Genomic DNA, 24,039 nt, shown 5'->3' on the forward strand with positions numbered 1-24,039 from the left:
GCATCAAATCATTTGCTTCCTGGAATACCTGAACACTGAGATTGTGAACCTGATGCTGGAAAAATTTGAAAACACCCCCCTTCCCCTAACAGCAAGCAGACTTCCATTCCAAATCATCAACAGCCTCAGTTTAAGTTTCAAAAACAGATTGCCATGCTGGGGAATTTGAGGCTGCTGTTGAAGGAGGAGTAGGAGAATAATGCTGCTGCAGTTGTCTTGTTTGTGGGCTTCCTAGAGGCACCTGGTTGGCAACTGTGTGAACAGACTGCTGGACTTGATGGACCTTTGTCTGATCCAGCATGGCCTTTCTTATGTTCTTAAGGAGGAGGAGGAGGAGGAGAGTTGGTTTTTATATGCCAATCTTGAGGGTCACTAAGGTGCTACTGGACTTGAATCTAACTACATCTTGTGCAACTCACACATTTCTTACTTTTTACAAAGTGTTTATGTGAACACTTTCCTTTGTTGCTCCAAAGTCAACTCTATCCAGTCGATCTCCAAGCAGATATGTACCAGTCACCTACAGTGTGACTCTTTTGGGAGAACAGAGAGCTCTAGATAGTTTCGCACAGAGAAGAAGAAGAGGTTTTTATATGCCAACTTTCTCTACCTTTTAAGGAAAATCAAACCCGGCTTATGATCACCTTTCCTTCCTCTCCCCACAACAGACACCTGGTGAGGCTCAGAGAGCTCGAAGATAACTGTGACTGGCCCAAGGTCACCCAGATGGCTTCATGTGTAGGAGTGGGGAAACAACCCGGTTCTCTAGATTAGAGTCTGCCGCTCTTAACCACTACACCATGCTGCCCCCCTTGGACACACAAAACAACATGCACAGTTCTATAGATCCTGGGTTTAGACTGCAACCCTAGGTTGAATGGGTAAGTCCCATTCAACTTCTGAATAATCACAGTTAGGATAAGGATGTTGTTTAACTTTGGGGGGGTTATTATTTACAACATGTATATACTGTTTGGGCTCCAACAACAGGTGCCAATATAAAATACATGTGATATTAATGATGATGACGATGATAATATTTGTAAGACTGAATTATAAGTAATTTAAAATACATGACCACTCTCATCATATTCAAATGGGATTCATACATTTGGGGAAGGACCGTGGCTCAGTGGTAGAGCATCTGCTTGGCGTGCAGAAGGTCTCAGGTTCAATCCCCGGCATTTCCAGTTAAAGGGACTAGGCAAGTAGGTGATATGAAAGACCTCAGCCTGAGACCCTGGAGAGCCGCTGCCGGTCTGAGTAGAAAATACTGACTTTGATGTACCAATGGTCTGATTTGGTCTAAGGCAGCTTCATGTGTTCATGTTTTTTTTAATTATTTATAATTTATAATTTCCATGACTTCAAGATAATTTTTTTCTTCAAGATAATTTTTTTCTCTATGCCACTTTTAAAAACCACTTTCAATTACTTTATCATACCAAGTTTTTTCTATTCCAGAAATGAAATCAGAAGGGCCATTAAACCAAACAAAAATCAGAAAACTCAGGAAAAACAGTCTCCCATAGGAAAGGTATTCTTGCCATTTATTAAAGGAGTCACTGATAGGATGGAGAAACTTTTGAAAAAACATAACCTACAAACAGTGTTTAAACCCACCAAGAAAATACAACAGATGCTACGATCAGCAAAAGTCAAAAGAGACCCCCTCACCTCTGCAGGAGTATATCGTATACCTTGCAGTTGTGGACAAGTTTACATCGGGACCACAAAACGCAGCATACAAACAAGGATAAAAGAACATGAAAGGTACTGCAGACTTGGCCAACCTGAGAAATCAGCAGTGGCTGAACATGGACTGACACAAACAGGACACAGGGTCTTATTCCAAGACACTGAAAGACAACTCTACCAACTATTTTGTCAGATTGCACAGAGAAGCCATTGAAATTCATAAACATCAGCACAACTTTAACAGAAAAGAAGAGAGTTTAAGAATGAATAAGGCTTGGCTTCCTGTCCTGAAAACCTCCAGACTAACAAAGACTACAGTCCACAATAGCCATGCAGATTAGCTTTGGATTTCACACATTAACAGATCACTTCAGGATACAATGGTTCCATATTAACATACCACACCCTCATTAGCACATTATCTTGATACTTACAGGACAATTATTAGCACATTACCTTTGATAGTTTTTGCAGGACAATGATTCAGCTCAAACCCAACCCCTTTCTGACTATATATTACTCTTCCTACACACTTGACACTGAGAGACACAGTCCTTCAGTGTTACTCCTCTGAAGATGCCTGCCACAGCTGCTGGCAAAACATCAGGAAAGAAAATACCAAGACCACGGTCACACAGCCCGGATAACCTACAAGAACCATTGGGGAATCCTACTCTAGACTGACCAAGAATGTGAACCAAGGGTGGAGAATTTATAAGGAAGGCTGAGCTGGCGTCACCAGGAAAGAGATTAGCCACCACTGCAGCCGTGCCCTTGAGTGAGCCCTTTATTTTTAGTTAAACAAGTCAGCGGCTGCTGTTCACATTGATGGGGTGGGTGGGAAGGGTGCCATGCTTGGACATGGCATGATCCAACTGTCACAGGCTGAGATCTAGGGTCGGCAATCTCCAGGTGGGTCCTGGAGATCTCCCCCTTTTACAGTTGATCTCCAGGCAACAGAGATCAGTTCCCCTGGAGAAAATGGCTGCTTTGGAGAGTGGACTCTATGGTACTGTATCCTGCTGAAATCCCTCCCCTTCCTAAACCCCACCCTCCCCAGGTTCCACCCCCAAAATCTTCAGGTATTTCTGTACCCAGAGCTGGCAAACATTCTCACTGCTCACTCCCTTCCCTCCATATTGAATTGGCTCTCCTAGTCATAATGACAGATGGTGAGAAGATGAAAGAAGAAGATGATGGAGAAGATGGAAGAAGATGATGGAAGAAGATGGAAAAAGAAGAAGATGGAAGAAGATGGAAAAAGAAGATGGATGAAGAAGAAGGAGTAGTAGTAGTTGGTTTTTATATGCCGAGTTTCTCTATCTCTTAAGGAAGAATCAACCCGGCTTAATCACCTTCCCTTCCCCTCCCCACAACAGACACCCTGTGAGGTAGGTGGGGCTGAGAGAGGTCTAAGAGAGCTGTGACTAGCCCAAGGTCACCCAGCTGGCTTTGTGTGTAGGAACCCAGTTCACCAGATTAGCATATGCCGCTCAGGTGGAGGAGTGGGGAATCAAACCCGGTTCTCCAGATTAGAGTCCGCTGCTCCATAATGCAGCTTTTAACCACTACACCATGCTGGCTCTCCACACACACCCCAATTTGACCAGAACCCAAGGTTTTCTTCTCTCTCCCGCCCCACCCAGGGCTTATTTTCTCCCACAGATTTGTACCTATGCCGAAGGAAATTAGGATTATGACCTACCCGGCCATCCTTCATTAAGAAAAGGCTTAATGAGTTCTCCGAGTTTTGTCTCGTTGGCGACAGCTTCCCTTAGCAATTGCCCGCAGCAAACTGAAAGGAAGGAGGAACAAAAAGAGGCAAGGTTAATTTTTAAAAAGGAAGCAAGAAAGAAAAAGGGAGGGAGGCGGAGAAGAGCAAAAAAGCTGCATTGGAAAAAGGTCACTGAATAAAATAAAAGGTGTGGGGTTTGGGTTGGCTTCTCCTATTCGCGCATCTCCTCCTCCTCCTCCCCCTCTTCTGCTCTTTTGGTCGAGCCAAGCAAAAACAGGAAAGAATACGGAATAAAAAGGAATACATTTGACCAAGAACACACTTAAAAAAAGAATGAAGTAAACACTAATCAAAATATGGGATAGAAATAATAAGTCAAGGGAAAGGGTTCAGGTTTCTCACTTTTCATAAACTTATAATTACTGCATAAAAGTTACAGCTTCAAAAATTGTTCTGTCGGTCTTCTGTTTGCAGAAAGTTGTCCAAACTATTGTTTAGCAGTCACAACTGGAATCCTCACAGCTGGAAGGACCCAAAAGCTTCTCTAGTCCTGCCCACTGTGTGTGTGTGTTAAGTGCCATCAAGTCACTTCTGACTCATGGCGACCCTATGAATCATAATCCTCCAAAATGTCCTATCTTTGATAGCCTTGCTCAGATCTTACAAATTGAGGGCTGTGGCTTCCTTTATTGAGTCAATCCATCTCTTGTTGGGTCTTCTTCTTTTCCTGGTGCCCTCAACTTTTTCTAGCATTATTGTCTTTTCCGGTGACTCTTCTCATAATGTGACCAAAATGCAATAGCCTCAGTTTAGTCATTTTAGCTTCTAGGGTCAGTTCAGGCTTGATTTGATCTAGATCCCACTTATTTGTTTTTTTGGCAGTCCACGATATCCATAATACTCTCCTCCAACACCACATTTCAAAGGAGTCTACTTTCTTCCTATCAGCTTTCTTCAATGTCCAGCTTTCACACCCATACATAGCAATAGGGAATACGATGGCATGAATTAACTTAATCTTGGTGGCCAGTGACACATCCTTACATTTAAGAATCTTTTCTAGCTCCTTCATGGCTGCCCTTCCCAGTCTCAATCTCCTTCTGATTTCTTGGCTGAAGTCTCCCTTTTGGTTGATGATGGAGCCAAGGAATAGAAAGTCTTCAACCATTTCCATTTCCTCATTGTCAACCTTAAAGTTGTGTAATTCTCCTGTAGTCATTACTTTTGTCTTCTTGATGTTCAGCTGTAGTCCTGCTTTGGCACTTTCTCTTTTAACTTTCAGCAGTAGTCGTTTCAAGTCTTCGCTATTTTCTGCCAGTAATGTAGTATCATTGGCACATCTCAAGTTGTTAACGTTCCTCCCTCCAATTTTCATTCCACCTTCATCTAAATCTAATCCAGCTTTCCTAATTAGATGTTGTAACTGTGGCCTCTTGTCCAGAGTACAGGTTGCACATCAAAACGATCAGATGTAGTGGCACACCCATTTCCTTTAAAACCAGCCATAGCTTTTCATGATCCATACAGTCAAAAGCTGTACATCAGCAGAAATACCCATTCACCAACCACTCCATTCTCCACACAGGGGAACTAAGCAATTCCTACCAGAGGGGCAGCGCAGAAAAGCATCAATAGCTCCAAGATCAAGAGGCTGGAACAACTTCAGAAAGATTTCGATTAGTCGGAAAAGAGGTCACAAGATGATAGAATATATTCAACTTGGCCAGCTCCTTTTCCCTTAGGCTGCTGAAGTCTCCTTGGAACCTCTTTGATAGGGCACTTCACCACACCCCAGAGGACCAGGCCCTGTCTAACCCCCTACATGGCCACACCGGCCACACCAAGGAGGCCTATTAAGAGAGGAGCAAGGCAAATGCACATTGCTGAGCCACGCCCACACTCTCTTTCATGTCCAGTCATTTATTCTTTACCCAAAAAACCCCATAAAAATTCCTTCCTGGTTAATACAGAGTTCTCTGTTAAAGGGGGAAGGAGGAGGAGAAGGAGGAGTTGGTTTTATATGCCAATTTTTCTCTACCTTTAAGGATTCTCAAACCATCTTACAATCTCCTTCCATTCCTCTCCCCACAACAGACACCCTGTGAGGTAGATGGGGCTGAGAGAGATATAAGAGAACTGTGAGTAGCCCAAGGTCACCCAGCTGGCTTCATGTGTAGAAGTGGGGAAACCAACCCAGTTCACCAGATTAGAGTTCGCCGTTCATGTGGAGGAGTGGGAAATCAAACCCAGTTCTCCAGATTAGAATCCACCGCTCCAAATCATCACTCTTAACCACTACTCCAGGCCATCTCAAGGCAAGAGACTAACAGAGTTGGTCTGCCATTGCCTTCCTCTGCATAGTGACCCTGGTATTCCTGGGTGGTCTCCCATCCAAACACTAACCAGGGCTGACACTGCTTAGCTTACAAGATCTGATGAGATCAGGCTAGCCTGGGCCATCCAGGTCAGGGCTAAGAACTGACCTGAGAACTTACCATTGATGATACCATATTTCTTAGAGAGTAAAACTGCCTGTAGGCTTTTCCCACAGCCCGGAGGCCCACAGAGGATGATCCGAGGAGAAAATGGGGCGGATGTTCGAGGTGGAGCTTGGACATGGGTCAGAACTGAAAGAGAGAGAAGGGTGTGTAAGGGTGGAAGCTGAGACTATCAAATGGCAGGAAATGGAAGTTAAAACCCTCATACGCATCCCATCCCATATAGAGGAACTTGACTTTGGAGCGTTGCCGTACAAGCAGAGTTATACCCTTCTAAACCCACTGAAATTAGTGAGCTTAGAAAAGGTGTAACTCTGCTTAGAATGGCACTGCCAGCGACCAGGTCAAACCTTCTGGCCCATTTGGCTATTAAACCCACCTCATTGTCTTGATGATCAGGACGACCACAGAGGGGAATTTCTAAAATGTGCATTGGAGGTAGGGCTGCCAGCTCCAGGTTTGGAAATACCTGGAGATTTTGGGGGCGGGGCCTGAGGAGGGCGGGGTTTGGAGAGGGGAGGGGCTTCAATGCCACAGAGTCCAATTGCCCAAGCAGTCATTTTCTCCAGGGAAACTGATCTCTATTGGCTGGAGATCAGTTGTAATAGCAGGAGATCTCCAGCCATTACCTGGAGGTTATTCAAAATACAAACAATCTCTATGGCTGTATGAGATACAATTAATCCAATGACAATATTATAATAATCAAAAAATGTTTATATCTTTTGTTTCTTCACAAAAGCATATGGTACCAAAAAGGTCACAGTATTTAGGACGGAATACAGACAGGCTTCCGGTAAATGTCCTGTTTCATACTATTTTTCATCAGTACAACATAATGGTCCATAAATAATATTCTCTTCTTATTTAATTTTCTTCTTCTTTTTTTCAGATCCCTTTACTGAAGAATGTAGAAGACTTGCTGCTCTCAAAGCTATCCCACGATGTTTCTTATTCTAATAAAGTTCATCATTATTTTAACTTATATCATTGGATAATGATTTTGTAAAAAATTAAATAAGTACTATAACATGCAAGAGTATAAATATATATATATATACAAATACTTACTGACAACTTTTTCACGTCTAACATGAGTTTAAGTGATTTCAAGTCAATGACTCAATTCACAACGGGATACAGGGTGAGGTGGAAGAGAGTATTTATAGAAACGCTGTTAAATTTCATATAAGATTACACCCACTTCACAGATAGGCTGAATAGTCGCACGCCGAGTTTAATCCGTGCGGGATCATGGTGTTAAACAATGTTATAAAGTATGATTCTTTCTGGCTTAAAATCTTATCTACATTTTCTTTTTGGAATGGTCTTTTTTGATATTGCCAAAGAGCAAAAAACTTCAGGTCAGTATCCCGGTGCTTTGCTTGAATGAAATGGGGCACGATCGGAGCTTCTAAAACTGCATTGCGCACGCGCGACCTGTGCTCACCGATCCTTATTTTTAGGGATCGATTAGTTTGGCCTATATAGACAAGAGGGCACGGGCACAGAACGGCGTAAATAACATTGGTAGAGCTGCAGTCAGTATGGCATTTAATTTCAAAGGTTAATCCGGTTTTCACACATGTAAAGCTTTTGACAGGAAGCGCATATGGGCACATAACACAATGACCACAACGAAAATGGCCCCTTCTAAGACTACTAATGGGGCGTTCGATATTATCTGTGTGGACTAATTTGTCCTTAAGGGACATCGTTCTCCTATAGCCAAGAAGGGGCGGTTCTGAGCAACCAGGCAATGTGATCAGCATATGCCAATGTTTGTTGATAATCCTACGTATACCTCCCACAAGTGGAGTGTATTGAAAAGATGTCGTTATTCTTTTTGAATTTATTTTAGGACGTGTAAGATTTTGGGGGCGGGGCCTGAGGAGGGCGGGGTTTGGAGAGGGGATGGGCTTCAATGCCACAGAGTCCAATTGCCCAAGCAGTCATTTTCTCCAGGGAAACTGATCTCTATTGGCTGGAGATCAGTTGTAATAGCAGGAGATCTCCAGCCATTACCTGGAGGTTGGCAACCCTAATTGAAGAGTGGACTGTGGGCTTGCTAGGGATCATGTGCACTAGGGTTGCCAAACTCTAGGTACTAGCTGGAGCTCTCCCACTGTCATGGCCCAGCCAGGTCCAGGGGACACCGATGACTCCGCTGATGAAGAGTCAGCCAGCAGCCCTGGTTTCTGTACACAGCCAGCAGCTGAAGTGGCACAGGAAGAAGCAGCCCCTGGGGGGCCAGACCCAAACCCACAGCCAGGAACCAGCGCAGCAACTCCTCAGCCCTCCAGCTCTGAGCTGGCTGCAGAAAGCCAGCTGCCTGTCTGCTCACCCCCCTCGTCACCAGAGCCTCAGGAATGGCGCAGGAGGCAAATACGTAGGACCTTACAGGATCAGAGATGAAGTGCTCGGCTGGCAGCTAGGTACTGACCCAGCACAGACAGAGGGGGTGAGTGTTCGCAGGAGCAGGTCTGAGGTGGCTGGCAGGTGCATGGCGTTACAGGCTGCCGGAGTGGTGTGCTGTTGACAAGCAGCTGGAAAGAGTGCAGCTGTGTGGAAGCAACACGTGTGTCTGCTCCTGACCTCGCTGCAAACTGTTTGCTCTTTCTGGACCTCGGCTTGAACTCTTGGACTTGGCTTCTGGATTACCTCTGGACTTGCCCCTGCAGGGTTTGAAAATGTCTGGTGTGTGTGTGTGCTGGGGGATCACGACACCCGCTGTTACAACTGATCTCCAGCCAAATTGGACTCTGTGGCATTGAAGGCAATTGGACTCTGTGGCATTGAAGGCCCTCCCCAAACCCCGCCCTCCTCAGGCTCCGCCCCAAAAACCTCCCGCCGGTGGCAAAGAGGGACTTGGCAACCCTAGTGTGCACCGATCAGGCAGCTGTTCTGGAATCATACAGAAGGAGTGATTTCGTGTAGGGAGCTTGAGAAGCTGGGTTGAGACTGGAGGCGCTGTCCCTGCTCAGCAACGGGAAGGAGAACAGGGAAGCTGCCCTCTGCTTGAGCCATAGAGAGAGAGACTCAGGCAGCAACGCTTTTAAAAAAAGGAATCTGGTTTGGCTTGCTTGTGTGAGTCGTCTGGGGAGAAGACTCTGTGATGCATTGTTTACGAGTTCCCCCTTTTGCTGAAGAAGGAAGCCTCCTGATGGTCTCTGGCGTGCCCCCTCCCCAAACCCTCCAGCCAGTCCCGACCACCACAGAAAATGGCACATCTGCATTTATCCCCAAATAAATATCAGCTAACCGGAGAAAATGCTTAAGCAGTTCCTCCCAGCCCAGAATATCCAGAGCACAAACAGAACAGGCCAGCCAGCCAGCTTACAAATGATGCTTAATTTGCAGTAAATAACCAAGTTAATTAGGAGTAATGATCCCCCAGACAGTCTCCACATCTAATTATTCTTTAAAAAAAAATCTGTCTGCTTGATGCATCGGTGGGGGGAAAAAAGCAGGAGAGGGGGAGATCTAGAGAGAATTTTTTTTCATTCCAATTTTCAATTTATCTCACTGCATTATTAATTAATAATAATTAATATTCAGCCCGCACACATATATTTACAATTCAAGGCATGAATTGTTTATGAACGACAATATGAACTTTTAAATTTAATTAAGGAGTTTAGAACTAATTAATTTGTAAATTCCTAAATATAAACTTCCGACTTGTTTACCTTAAAAGTGAAGAAGCCCTAATTAGAGACGGGCCTTTTCAAAACGCAAAAAGATAACCAGGCAATAAATAGACCATCGACAGATTGTAAGGCAACTGGTGGGGCAGGGAGGCATGCTTTGTAGCTGTCGATTTCCCCCTTTCCTCCATGAAGAGCCAAAATGAAAGAGATTATTTATATATAAAGACGACAAAGACAAGCAAATCCAGGATCATCACATCTCAGTACACAAAGATACACCTTGGAAAACAAGATTAAGATCCGCATTCCCCTCCAAAGCAGTCTTTAAGGATGCCGCACATATTACATTTTTCCTAGGCAGAAACACTCCTATGCTAGCATGGCCATTTTGTAGGGTTGTTTCGGCTACATACAGGCAGAGGGGTTTTCCAGACTTATGTAGTTTACCCATTGCTGCTGATATAGTGCAGTGGTGACAGGAATTCCACACAGGGGGTTTCCCGGGTAGTTTTTTTAATTGCCAATTTAATAGCGTTATAGCAATATACCGATGCAGCAAAATATGCATCTGGTTCTCTGAATTCCCAGCTTTCAGTTTTAAAAAAGTCTCTGGCCCATTTCTTTGAAGGGATATGCTTTTTTTTTCCCTAGAGGGGAAAAAGATTAGAAACTTCTTCAATGAAAGGTAGGAATTCAGAGAACCTGGTGCATACTTTGGAATAAAGGCATATCAATATAATGGTATGATATGCCGATTAAATTTTTAAAAAGAAAAGAAAAATCCTTCACAGTAGGGAGAGGAAATGGCTACCACTGGGGAAAAAGTTGACGTGTGGTTGGAACCAGGACTATCCAAGCTGTTCCAACCCCATGGAAGCCACCCTGGCTTGCTTTGATCGTTCCCCAAACTTTGGAACAAAGCAGGTTTGAGACAAACTGGAGAAATGCAAGGGGAACCCTGGGAGGCATGCACATGAAGCAGATTGAAGCCAAGGAAACCCAGCGAGGTGCACAAATGTGTCACAATGCTGTGAGGAAGCAGGAAAAAATCCACTTACCCCAAACCTCAAACTCGGGGCAAATAAGCCGTGTGGAAACACCCAGAGACAGGCAGGACTGACAAGGTACAAGGAGCCCTTTGGATTATGTGACTGTAGCATGAGAATGACTCCACTGCTGGTCTGGACAATAGTTGCTGTCCTCTTCTGGCTCAGGGAGTTTTATGCGTTCAGGGTGTCTTCCAGGCAGGGACCGGCTTGTATGGTTTTCCCTGTTGTTGCTGCAGCTGCCAATATAGCACTGTAGCAATGGGCCTTCTACAGGCAGGGCTTCCCACCAGTTTCCTTCCTTCCCCCCAGCAGTGGCCATCCCCTACCCCATGCCACTGGGGCTTTTTTTTGGGGGGGGGGTTAAATCAGCAATTAAATATTGTGTTCTAATGCTATAACATTCTGAAGAAGTGAGCTGTGGCTCATGAAAGCTCATATCCTGCCAAGATTTTTGTGAGTCTTTAAGGTGCTACTGGACTCTTGCTCTTTTCTATTGCTAGTGACAGACTAACATGGCTACCCATCGTGATCTATAACAATCTGTATTCCAGATTCAATGAATTCCCAACTTTCATTGTTTAAAGAAGTAAGTCTCTAGTCCCACTTGTTGAGGAGATATGCCTTTCCCTTTGTATCTCCTAGATACTCACCTAGAGACTCACCTTTAAAAAAATGTAAGGTAGGAATCTAGTGAAGTTGATACACAGATCATCATAATGACATCATAATATTCAATTGTGGATTTTTTAAAAAGCCTCCTGGTTGTGGGTGGGAGTGCTTACAGGAGCAGGGGAAATGGTAGCACGGGTGGGACCAAAAATATCAGAACTTTCCCACACACATGGTGGCCATCCAGGCTCTGCTGAAATCTTTCCCACAATTTTGCAGCAAAGCAGATTTGGGAAAAAATCAAAGAAAAGCCAGGGGAAATCACAAGAAGCACACGAATGCACCACGATGCTGTGGAGAAGAGGAATCCCCCCACACGCATTGAACCCAGGACAAATAACTCAATTGGAAAAGGTAAATGTATTTAAATGACAGAAAATAAAAGAAACTCCCCCCCCCGCACCCGGGGGCATTCCAACCCTAATGACAACCATAAAGTTGCTAGAGTGGCATAGTGGTTAGAGGCCTGGACTAAAGTCTGCAAGGTCTGTTTCAAATCAGCTACCCTGAAGCTTGCTCACAAGGTTATTGTGAGGATAAAATGGATTATGGGAGAACGATGTGTCCTGCTCTACACTCTACCAAATAAATTATCCATTCCTACCCTGGGAGAAGACATCTGCACATGGCTGGTCAGCATTGATTAGTTTCATCGGTTTCTCATAGGACTGGAGAATTCCCGGGAAGTTCCGATGGTACTTCAGGAGCCGCCTTGTGGTCTCCACTTCCGATATTCCTTCAGGTGCCTTCAGATTCCTCACTACCATGTCATCACTTGGCCAATCAAAGGTTGTATGGTACACCTCTGGAAATTGGACAGTTTAAAAGATCCATTCAGAAGGAGACTTTGTTGAAAATTGCAACACAATTCTTAACTACAGCCAGATAATATCCTGGTTACACTTGGAAACAGCTAACAATATGTACGAGATAAGCCAGCAGAACAGTCGGATGATGGTGGGATTGGTTAGGAAGCGCCTTAACTGCATTCACTGTAAATGATCCTCTTCATCTCCCTAGGATGGCCTCAGAGTGAACCGATCCTGCAACAAAAGCTGGTTGTGGATGGCACCTGTTGGCTAGCACTTGTGACATCACCGACACCTCTCATGGAACAGTTTTTACAACCGCTTTTTAAATACTTCTGGGATGATTATTAAAAAAGTAATAAAGGGAAGAATGAATGCTAAATAAACATGTATGCTACCCCGAGCTCCTGGAGGAAAAGCAGGATAACAACCAAATGAACGAACGAACGAACGAGTGAGTGAATGAATGAATTAATGAATGAGCCCCGTGGCGCAGGGTGTTAAGCTGCAGTACTGCAGTCAAAAGCTCTGCTCACGACCTGAGTTCGATCCGGACAGAAGTCGGTTTCAGGTAGCCGGCTCAAGGTTGACTCAGCCTTCCATCCTTCCGAGGTCGGTGAAATGAGTACCCAGCTTGCTGGGGGTAAAGGGAAGATGACTGGGGAAGGCACTGGCAAACCACCACGCAAACAAAGTCTGCCTTGGAAACGTCGGGATGTGACATCACCCCATGGGTCAGGAATGACCCGGTGCTTGCACAGGGGACCTTTACCTTTTACCTTACTCAATTTTTTAAAAGACAAGCAGACTTCCTGGAAAATAAGGAGAGGGGGCAAGACTGACTGCAGGCCCAACATTTAACAGGAGAACATACATCTGTCATGCAGTCTTCAAAGCTGGGAAGAAGCTGAGCTCCCACCATGATAGAAGAACCTGCTGTGACTTAGTATCTGTCTTTGCCCTATTGTTTGCACAGCTGTAATATATGGACACAAGCCTTGCTTTTAAAACTGTCTTGCATCTATTTTAAACTAATGAGAAGATAACACCGCTAGCCTGTTCTTGCTAGGAAAAAAGCTTCATTGATTTTCAAGGCCTCCATCCCACCCTGAAGGAAGTAACAGGCAACCATCTATGGTTGCAAAAGAGGACTTTAATTTAGCTGCTCACAGTGCAGTCTGCACTTAAGACACCATCTAAGCCTTCTCCTGTCATAAGTCAGAGGTATGCTGGTGTGGCCCCCACCAACATTTTTATTTTTTGCCGTCAAGCCAAATCTGACTTATGGTAACCTGTAGGGCTTTCAAGGCAAGAGACATTCAGAGGTGGTTTGCCATTGCCTGCCTCCACGTCACAACCCTGGTATTCTGTGGAGGTCTCCCGTCCAAATATTTGCCAGGGTTGACCCTGCTTAGCTTCTGAGATCTGATGAGATCACCACTACACCGGCACAAACCTAGTGCTGGTGTGGTGTTGCCTGCAATGAGCCAGAAATGGGTAGCGCCAGTGGCATGCAAGGGGAGGGCCAGGGTTTAGTTGGTATCTTAAGCCCATATCCCACTCTGCAATAACACATCCCACTCTGCAATAGTGTAAACAGTCCTATTGAATCCAATCAAAGTGAAAAACCAAGTCCCTCGTGCCTACCTTCCACCGCACCTACACGACAGCTTAGGATTCCAACTAAGGTCATTTATGCATGGGAGTTTTACCAGACGTTCGTTGCTAGCTGGACCCACACTTTCCAGTTGGGAATCTCTGCACCAGCGGTCTCCAAACTCAAATCAAGTCCCACCCCTTTAAATGCTGCTTTGTAATTGGCTTACTTTGGAGTCCTCACTGTGAGAGAACCCCCACCCCCACCCCAATTGCCGCATAAAAACGCATTTTAAGAACAAACGAACAAAAAAAAAACCCAGAGCAATCTTGAAAGAAATGTGGGGGAGGGAGAAATCCAACCCTTGGTTTTAAAAATGTTTTCTTCTGCTCAGAAAGTGCTCTGAGGAAGCAGGAAGTATTTCAGTCCCCGCCTCTGGACATGCTGCTTTGTAATTGGCTGTGAGAGAAACCAAGCTTGCGTGACCCGCACTTTGCCTTTTGCATGGGGATTTCACCTGGGCTTTGCTCAGGGAAGATGGAAGAGTTGGGTTAAGAGAGGAATGAGAAGTCCCAGACATTGCGAGGGCTGCGCACCAGGTCATCTCTAATGGATGGGAAACTCATGCAGAACTCCAAGGAACAACCGATTCAGATTGGGGGCGAACGTGAATGTAAGTACCCATGCATAAATGACCTCAGTCTGAAGTCCATCCCAGCTCTCCTAGGCACTATATAAAGCCCAGCCGGGGGCCCCACAGATCAGATGGTAGGGCGTGGGGCTAGATCTCTCTAGATTGTGCACATTTAGAACAGACACATATGGGGTATGGGAACTTTGGTGATGGAATCCCTAGAGAAAGGGCACTTGTCACACGGCCCAGGGGAGAACAAACATTGTTACAGCACATGAACGCTGCTCAGGACCTTTTCAGGCACCCCGGACATGAACTCTCCAACCCTGCAGCAGAGGATACAAGGATAATACACCTAGCACAGGCTTGAAGAAGAGTTGGTTTTTATATGCCTGTTGTGAGGAGAGGAAGGGAAGGCGATTGTAAGCCGGTTTGAGACTCCTTAAAGCAGGGGTGGGGAACCTCCGGCCCACGAGCCGGATACGGCCCGCGAGATCATTTTGTCCGGCCCCCGGCCCGCCTGCCGAGGCCGGGAGCTCCACGGCCCACCTGCCGAGGCCGGGGAGCTCCACGGATATAGCGGTCGCTAGCCAGGCCCTCATCTCAGCACTTCGGGCTTCACTGGGAAGCCAGAGCGCGTGCACACAAAGCTGAAGGTTGATTGGGTGATTGTGGGGGCATTTCCCCCAAGTCTCCCTGCTTCCTGTTCCTTGCGAGAGAGAGAAAACATGTGCCTGGCCAGCTCTCTCGGCAGCCCAACTTTGTTTCCTTGGCCCCCTCCCCTTCGCCCATGCCCTACCGGCTTTTTCCAGGAGAGTGAGTGGCTTACCTCGAGTTCTTGGGGCGGCGAAGCCCCTGCCTCCATTCCCCCCCCCCCCCGCTGCCTGCGTGCTTGCCCCACCGCGGCCTCAAGTTCTTGGGGCGGCCGAGGCCCCTGCCTCCATCTCCCCCCCCCCCGCCGCCTGCGTGCTTGCCGTGCCACTTGCCGAGGGTCTCCACCCAGTCCTCCCTCTGCTTGAGCCCCTGGCCCGCGCGCTTGCTGCGCCGCCGCCGAAGGGTCTCCCCCCAGCCCTCCCCGTGTTCCATTTCCCTGGCCTGCGCTCTTGTGTATGTGCATGTGTGCGCGAGATCCCCGGGCCGCTGGTGAGTGCGTGTGTGTGTGGGGGGGGGGGAAAGCCTCCCACCCTCTCTTTCCTTCCTTCCTTTTTTTCCTTCCTTTCTCTTCTTTCTTTCTTTCTTTCTTTCTTTCTTTCTTTCTTTCTTTCTTTCTTTCTTTCTTTCTTTCTTTCTTTCTTTCTTTCTTCCTTCCGCCCTTCCGCCCTGCCTAGCCTCTCCTAGGTTTGCAAACCTCCAGGTGGTGGCTTTTTTGCAACCCTAGCCTCTTTCCCCCCCTCCCCCACGCCAGGAGATCTATGGCTTGTATGGCCCCCGAACGATGTTATAAATGTCCAAATGGCCCTTGGCAGGAAAAAGGTTCCCCACCCCTGCCTTAAAGGTAGAGAAAATCGGGGTATAAAAACAACTCTCCTTCTTCTTCTAGAATGGGCTACAGACTGCGGAGGAGATACCTATTTTGTGAGTGTGTGTGTGCATGGAGCATTAGTCTGATGAAGTACAGTCCCCGCTACTGCCTCAGGACTCTACCGCTTTGTTCGGTAGCATGCGTCTGCAGGCCCAAAATAGTTCTGAGGTGCTGCCTGAAGGGGGTTCGGGAAGAGTTTCAGTTTTCCTCATCTCCACCTAAACAAATTTAGCTTCAATTGACAGCCCCAAAACATGAGGCCTCTTTCCCAGATACAATGACTGGCCACGGCGGTTACTTGAAAAGGCTGCCGTAGAGTTTTGCGTGGCGTTCAGTGGGTGAAAGCGGCTCCACATGAATTTCACCACGCAGTCCTAATACTGAGAAAGCTGAGGAGGTGTACGTCAAAGATAGCCTGAGACGTTTTGATGCCTGAGGCAGGAAATATAACCTAAATAATTTACCATTTACTTCTCTTTAATGGTACCTCAGAATTGCCCATGCAGTGGTATGTTGTGAAAGTGTCACTGGAGCAGTGTGGGGACTTGCGCCACAAAAACAGTGTGTATATGGGGGCCTAGGTGGCCCAGGAGGGGCTCTGTCTGCTGCAAGAGGGAGAACAGACACCACCCCAGCCCCCGCACAAACACATACATTGGCCAAGTAGCTCTGGAGCACAGAGCAGAAGCCCTGAACCCTTGGTTTTTATACCCTGGCTTACAATCGCCTTCCCATCCCCTCCCCACAATAGACACCTTGTGAGGTAGGGGGTGTGTGAGAGAGTTCAGAGAGAACTGTGACTAGCCCAAGGTCACCCAGCTGGCTTGATGTGTAGGGGAATCAAACCCGGTTCTCCAGATTAGAATCCTTTGCTCATGTGGAGGAGTGGGGAATCAAACCCGGTTCTCCAGATTCGAGTCCTCCGCTCTTAACCACTACACCACACTGGCTGTCTACTGCAGTCTTCCACTCCCTGGTTTGCCCTGCAATTCCAAAGACCTTATCCTGCCGTTTCCAGCCTTTGTTCCCCATCCGCACACAATGTCAAGACAGTGAAAGCACACTGCACCTCCAGTAAAGACATCCACTCTTTTCCCAAGATTCCTCTCGATCAGCACAGTGTCTTCAGCATGGAGTACCACTAGAAAATGAAGGGACAATAAAAAAAAATCAATGTTGAGATTGCTGCTGGCTTTGATATTTTCAAAGGGAGTGCACACTAGGGTTGCCAGATCCCTCTTTGCCACCGGCGGGAGGTTTTTGGGGTGGAGCCTGAGGAGGGCGGGGTTTGGAAAGGGGAGGGACTTCAATGCCATAGAGTCCAATTACCAAAGCAGCCATTTTCTCCAGGGGAACTGATCTCTATCAGCTGGAGATCAGTTGTAACAGCAGGTGCTCTCCAGCTAGTACCTGGAGGTTGGCAACCCTAGACAGCAGTCATTTCTGGTTTCTCTGTCCCAGGCTGCTTTTGGTCCAACCTGAAATCTGCTGCCCTGCCCAAGCATCAGCTGGTGGCAGTAAGTCTTTTACACCACCTGCTGTAGCACACTAGGGCCATTTATGTATGGGTGTTTCCTCGCGGTCACCCCGCTGACTGCTTCAGAGCTTTGCTTCGATTATGCTTGCATTTTACGACTGTCAGAAGTCGCCTCACTCCCCCTGCGCGTTTCCGTGCATTTCCTCCACATTTTCTGGATTCGTGTTTAGCCAGCATCCAGAAAACGGGAGGAAAATGCACAGAAACGTGCGGGGAAGGCGAGGCAACCTCTGAAAGTTGGAAAATGCAAGCATAATCAAAGCAAAGCCCCAAAGTAGTCAGTGGGGTGACCACGAAGAAAGCCATGCATAAGTAGCCTAGAAGATAAGCTGTAGATGTGGGGCTTTTCCAATATGCCCTGAAAAATTCCTGCCACTCTCCCCACCCCACCCCATCTTTTTCCTTTCCTTCTAAACATCCAGTCTGATGAACTCAAACTCTGTGTGATTTTCTATGGAATAAGAACATAAGACGAGCCCTGCTGGATCGGACCAGTGGTCCATCTAGTCCAGCATCCGGTCTCACACAGAAGCCAACCAGTTCCTCTGGAGGTCCAACAATAGGGCAGAGAGGCCAAGGCCTTTCCCTGATGTTGCCTCCTGGCACTGGTTTACTGCCCCAAATGTGGAGGTTCCCTTTAGTAATCATCCGTAGTGCTGCTGGTAATAGTATGGCCGCCTGCATTTTTTGTAAACACAATCATAGTAAGAGTTTCAGGTGACTTTCTGGGTGCCTTCCCCAAATGAGGCTTTCTGAAAAATTATTCACTTCCCCCCCCCTCGTGAAAATATACCACTTATAAAAATCTTCCTTCCCATTTAGTTTTTCTAAGAAGCTGTTAAATAATATAAGGATCAACACTAGGTATAGGATTGCTAGCTCCAGGTTGGAAAATGCCTGGAGATGTTGGGGGTGGAGCCTGAGGAGGGTGGGGTTTGGAAAGGGGAGGGACTTCAATGCCATAGAGACCAATGGCCAAGGCGGCCATTTTCTCCAGGGGAACTGTGATCTCTGTCGCCTGGAGGTCAGTTGTAATAGCGGGAGATCTCCAGCCACCACCTGGACGTTGGCAACCCTAACTTGGTACAATCTATAAGGAAGTTCTGATTAGAGAAATTCAGATGAAAGCTCTTACCAATGTGCCTGGGGATGATCCCCTTTTCCTGCAGAGCTCGTGCAAGTTCTCGGGTTTCTGGGATCCCTTCTATAATCCAGCCCTGGTGGATCAAGACACATAACAGTTAACCATTTAAACCAGGGGTGGGGAACGTCTGGCCCTTCATGGGTCCTGGCAGATCTCTAGCTCAGGATGATGCCCTGCCTGAATCTCTTGGGCCCAGCTGGGGACAGCAGAGCTCAAAAGTGAGTCACTCTGTGTGGAGGACACTCGGAGCCGTCTCTGGCCGTGCCTCTTGGCTAAATGTTTGACCAAATATAACAGGCTAATTTTTAAGTTGATAATTTTGTATGGCTCGCGAATGATGTTATAAATATCCAAATGGCCCTTGGCAGAAAAAAGGTTCCCCACCCCTGATTTAAATAAAGGGCATACAACAGCAGTCCATAGGACACAGTGACCAGATGCAAAGAACTGTATACCGTACATGTGAACACACACATGAAGCTGCCTTATACTGAATCAGAGCATCGGTCTATCGAGGTCAGTATCGTCTGCTCAGAGGGGCCGCATGATTAGGGAACAACCTCCCCAAGGAGGTACACCTGCCACCCTCATTTTCAATCTTCAGGAGGCAGTTGAAGCTTTATTTAGGACTGCATTTTGACTAATTGGGTTTTTAATTATCGGCAGTCCTAATTGAGACTTTAAATTGCGGTCTTTTGTGTTTATCATTGTTATTTTATTTACATTGTTGGAACTCCCTGCCCCAGGATGTGGTGATGGCTGCAACTTGGAAGGCTTTAAGAGGGGAGTTGACATGTTCATGGAGGAGAGGGATAGCCAAGGCTACTAGTCAAAATAAATACTAGTCACGGCGCATACCTATTCTCTCCAGGATCAGAGGAGCACGCCTATTATATTAGCTGCTGTGGATCACAGGCAGGACAATGCTGCTGCAGTCATCTTGTTTGCGGACTTCCTAGAGGCCCCTGGTTGGCGACTGTGTGAACAGACTGCTGGACTTGATGGGCCTTGGTCTGATCCAGCAGAGCCTTTCTTATGTTCTTAGTTGCCTTGTGTTCTGCAAGGTAGAAAGGCAGCTAAAAAGATTTTAAATAAATAAATATACAACTGGAGGATCAGTCCAGATACTTATCTAGCTGAACACACAGTGGTGAGAAAAGTTACTTTAAAGGTCAGAAGATGGACATCTGAAGTAGCCATAGGCTCAAAAGTTTTACTCATCAGTGGTGTTAGGACCAACTGCAGATTCCATGCTGGAGATGAGAGTTTGGACTAGAGAAGACAGCCTAACAAGGTCCCAGAAGAACTGTTTAATTATAAGCTGCTGAAAAAGTGACTGTCTTGAAGAAGAGGTTGAGAGGTAGAGACTGCAACCAAGTGGACGCTGAGAGATGAATGTCCTAGTCCTAGAAACTGAAAATGGGGCAGGTATTCTATAACAGATATGTGTGAGCAGGTAGATGGATCCCAACTGGAGGAGGAGAAGGAGGAGGAGGAAGAAGTTGGTTTTTATATGCCGGCTTTCTCTACCACTTAAGGAAGAATCAAACCGGCTTACAATCACCTTTCCTTCCCCTCCCCACAACAGACACCCTGTGAGGTAGGTGGGGCTGAGAGAGCTCTAAGAGAAGCCCAAAGTCACCCAGCTGGCTTCATGTGGAGGAGTGGGGAAACCAACCCGGTTCATCACATGAGCATCCGCTGCTCATGTGGAGGAGTGGGGAATGAAACCTGGTTCTCCAGATTAGAGTCCACTGCTCCAAACCAACGCTCTGAACCACTACACCACGCTGAAGAAAAGATGGTGAATCACTTCCATTTGCTTTTGTGGGGTGTCCTGGTGGATGGCTTCCACGCATTGATAAGATACTCCTTCAAAGCTTCTGGGATCAATTGGTTGGCAGAATCCTCCAAGTTGCTAAGTGCAGAGAATGTGGATGCAGGTCCCTGCTGCGATGCTGAGACAATAGGTCTTGGGTACCCTGGACACCTGTAGAACCTTGAAGAAGCATGTTTGCCATGGCCAAAATGGAGTGATTATACAGCCTGTGCTATCCCACTAGACTTTGGTGACAAGGTGCATGGAAGGAAAAGTATAGAAGAGGCATCCCAACCACCTTGACAGGAAGGAATCCCAAGGGACCAGTAAACTTTTCCCACGCTGGGACAAAAACAACGGCACCATATTTTCTGAAGTCACAAAGAGGTCTATGTGTGGAAATCTCCATCAGAAGACTGGACTGAGGTACCTGCTGTTGATCTCCCATTTGTGAGCTACCATGCCCGGTCAGCGGAGGTGAGGCTCTGGTGGTCAGAACAGGACACTTTGGTCCACATTGTGTCACAAGGTCCACCAAAAGGGTGAGCGAGTCACAGGTGAAGGGAGGCAGAGAACTTTTCCAGATAATCCTTCAATCCATCAATAATGTTGAAGCAGCCATTGATGTAATGGTGTTGTGCAGTCTGGCACACTTCACCACCACAATGGAGGATGCCTTGAGTCCTAATAAGCGCTGCATCTTTCATACGGACTGCAGAGGCAGATTGCTCGGTGTCTGAAGGAGAAATAAAAGGGACGCACCAGTCACAGGAGATAAAAAATAAGGCCAAGGCCAATGGTGCAAAATAAGGTAAACATATGTTTTATTACTCAGTTAAAACCCCCAAATTTCCCAACGTGTTTCACCAAGAGGCTTCTTCAGGGGGATCTGTTAGTCTTGCAGTGATTTTCCAAAAGTAGTACAAGATGTAGTCTTGTACTACTTTTGTTATTCTGAACCATCAACTTTGGCCTTATTTTTTATCTGCTGGATGTCTGACATAGCTCCAATGATGTAGTTCCCTAGGCCGAAGGCAGGTATGCCCAGGCTGAAACAGAATCCAGCGTTGCCCCAATAGACTGCAGAGTCTGTGTTGATTTTGGATGTGATTTTTTCCCATTGACTCAAGGGCCAAGCAAGGCCAGAGAGACATGAAAAAGTAGGTACAGATGGGAGGAGGAGGTGAGGAGCCAGACATCGATGTACAGGGAGACTAATCCCTTGACACTGAAGGTACACTGGAACCACTGTCAAGCTCTCACTGAATACCCCCAGAGTGGTACTGAGGCTAAAGGGGAGTAATTAGCACTTGAAATGGTTGCCTCCCACAACGAATACTAGAAAATGACAATGTTGAGGTCAGACGGAGATGTGAAAGGAGGCACCTTTGAGGCTGACAGGCTCCCAGATGTTAAGGGAGTGGGACGGAAGGTATGGTTACCATCCAAAACCTCTTGGTCTTGATAAACTCAGTGTTGCCCATGAGGGGTTAAGGATAGAGTGGAGACTGATTTCCTTCACCATCTTTCTTTTGGGACAGTGAAGTACAAGAGCAGAAACCCAGGCCCTCCTGTAAGCAAAGTACAGGTTCTATCACTTCTTTCTGCAGGAGGGAGTCCATCTCCTGTCAGAGAATGGGAGACAATGCGGTTGGTAGGGAAAGGGGGTATGCGAAGAGAACTCAATCGCATATCACATGAACACATGAAGCTGCCTTATACTGAATCAGACCCTTCGTCCATCAAAGTCAGTGTTGTCTACTCAGACAGGCAGTGGCTTTCCAGGGACTCAGGCAGAAGTCTTTCACATCACCTATTTGCCTAGTCCCTTTAACTGGAGATGCCGGGGATTGAACCTGGGACCTTCTGCATGCCAAGCAGATGCTCTACCACTGAGCCACACACCCCAATGGTCTGTGGTGATCTCCTCTCAGGCTGAGAGATGGTATCTCAGAAGAGGCACCAATGGAAGAAAGAAGTCTTCTTCAAGCCCAAAGAAGGTTTTGACCAGGAGGATTATTGGGGGAATAAGACGACTTGTGTGACAAAGGAATGGATTTCTTCTACAACAGGCAGTCAGAAGAAGAAGAAGAAGAAGAAGAAGAAGAAGAAGAAGAAGAAGAAGAAGAAGAAGAAGAAGAAGAAGAAGAAGAAGAGTTGGTCTTATATGCCGACTTTCTCTACCACTTAAGGGAGACTCAAACCGGCTTACAATCATCTTCCCCTCCCCACAACAGAAACACTGTGAGGTAGGTGGGGCTGAGAGAATGTGACTTGCCCAAGGTCACCGAGCTGGTTTCTTGTGGAGGAGTGGGGAAACAAATCCAGTTTGCCAGATTAGCCTCCACCGCTCATGTGGAGGAGTGGGGAATCAAAACCGGTTCTCCAGATCAGACTCCACTGCTCCATATCACTGCTCTTAACCACTACACCACACTGGCTCTCCAGTGTGTGTGAGTGTCTGGAAGACTCTGACAGTTGGAACCACAGCCAATGTCTTTATTGTTTAGGAACCCCAGAAGGACCAAGGGAGCATGCTGTGGATCTGGACTTTTGAAGATGCTCTCATGTATCATCCATCTTCATGCTAAATAAACTTTCCCCATCGAAAGGGATGTCTTCAATCTTCATTTTGGCATCTGGTGTCAGGGAGGATGATCACAGCCAGCATGACAGCGGAGGGCTACAGCAGTAGACATTTGTCTCAGTCCACACTTGGTGCCATGCTTAGCAGTGAACATCTGCTGCTTTGTCAGTTGAAGTGCCTCCCCCTTGAACGTAATGGCCAAGAGACTCATTTCCTCTAAAAGACGATCCTATGCCAGGGACAGTTTCTCTCATAAGAGGTTTTGGTAGCTGGCCATGAACCAAGAGGAAAGGTGGGATATAAATTAATAAATTAACAAATTAATAAAAAATTAATAAAGAATAACTATAGCTAGATGTTTTGAAACTCTTCAACAACATCTAGCTGAGCAGAGGAGACTGGAAGGGCTACTAGTGCATGTAAAGCAGATTTGGATAATTACAAATAAAGGATCTTCACAAGACAGGAGGTGCTGGGTAACTTGGATGACCAGAGCTGCAGTCATGCTAACCATCTGTTCTGAAAACACGCAAAGGCCTTTGGAGGGTGACAAATGTTGATCCAACACGACTTCGGTTGGAGACAAGACCAAAGCTTATTACAGTTTTACAATCCGATGCTTTGGAAATGGAACAAGCTTTAGCAATGAAGGCCACAGAAGCTGGCTGCCAGAATTTTGATGATTTAGTGGAAGTTGAAGACTGACTGCTGTCTTGAACATCAGAGGACAAGGGAGACAACTGGGATGACTGTGAGGATCTGGGTGTGGCACCTGTTGAGCTTGACAGGAGGATGGATTGCTACAGGATTTAGGGAAGGAGGCAGAGTTTTGTGGAATCTGTGGTGGAATCAATGCAGTAGCTGTCAGGATCACACAAGTTGGTAGAACAAGGGCCGAGGGTCATGTTTGTACCAACGGCTGTGATGCATGATACCGAGTAGTCCGCTGTGCAGAGGTTGACAAGACAAGCTGGGTTGACTGACGAACGCTGGGTTGGAGAAACGAATGAAGAAGGAATAAAGGAAAAACTAGCCCTGAAGAAATAGAATCATAGAATCACAGAATCATAGAGTTGAAAGGGACCACCAGG

At 46.5% G+C, this 24,039-nt stretch overlaps 1 protein-coding gene across 1 annotated transcript in view; it reads right to left on the bottom strand.

Annotated features, from left to right (window-relative positions):
- The window catches only part of AK8 (adenylate kinase 8), a 97,772-nt gene extending 74,319 nt beyond the window's left edge, over positions 1–23,453 (bottom strand). Inside the window, exons 1-6 of the mRNA XM_056860165.1 lie at positions 23,401–23,453; positions 18,534–18,628; positions 16,931–17,002; positions 11,904–12,104; positions 5,929–6,060; positions 3,404–3,493 (exon numbers count right to left, since the gene is read on the bottom strand). Of these exons, the coding sequence (XP_056716143.1) occupies positions 3,404–3,493; positions 5,929–6,060; positions 11,904–12,104; positions 16,931–17,002; positions 18,534–18,628; positions 23,401–23,453 (643 nt within the window). The remainder of the gene's footprint in view (positions 1–3,403; positions 3,494–5,928; positions 6,061–11,903; positions 12,105–16,930; positions 17,003–18,533; positions 18,629–23,400) is intronic.
- Between the last annotated feature and the right edge of the window lie 586 nt (positions 23,454–24,039).

The sequence above is a fragment of the Euleptes europaea genome, chromosome 14 (genome assembly GCF_029931775.1).
Source record: "Euleptes europaea isolate rEulEur1 chromosome 14, rEulEur1.hap1, whole genome shotgun sequence".
Lineage (NCBI taxonomy): Eukaryota > Metazoa > Chordata > Lepidosauria > Squamata > Sphaerodactylidae > Euleptes > Euleptes europaea.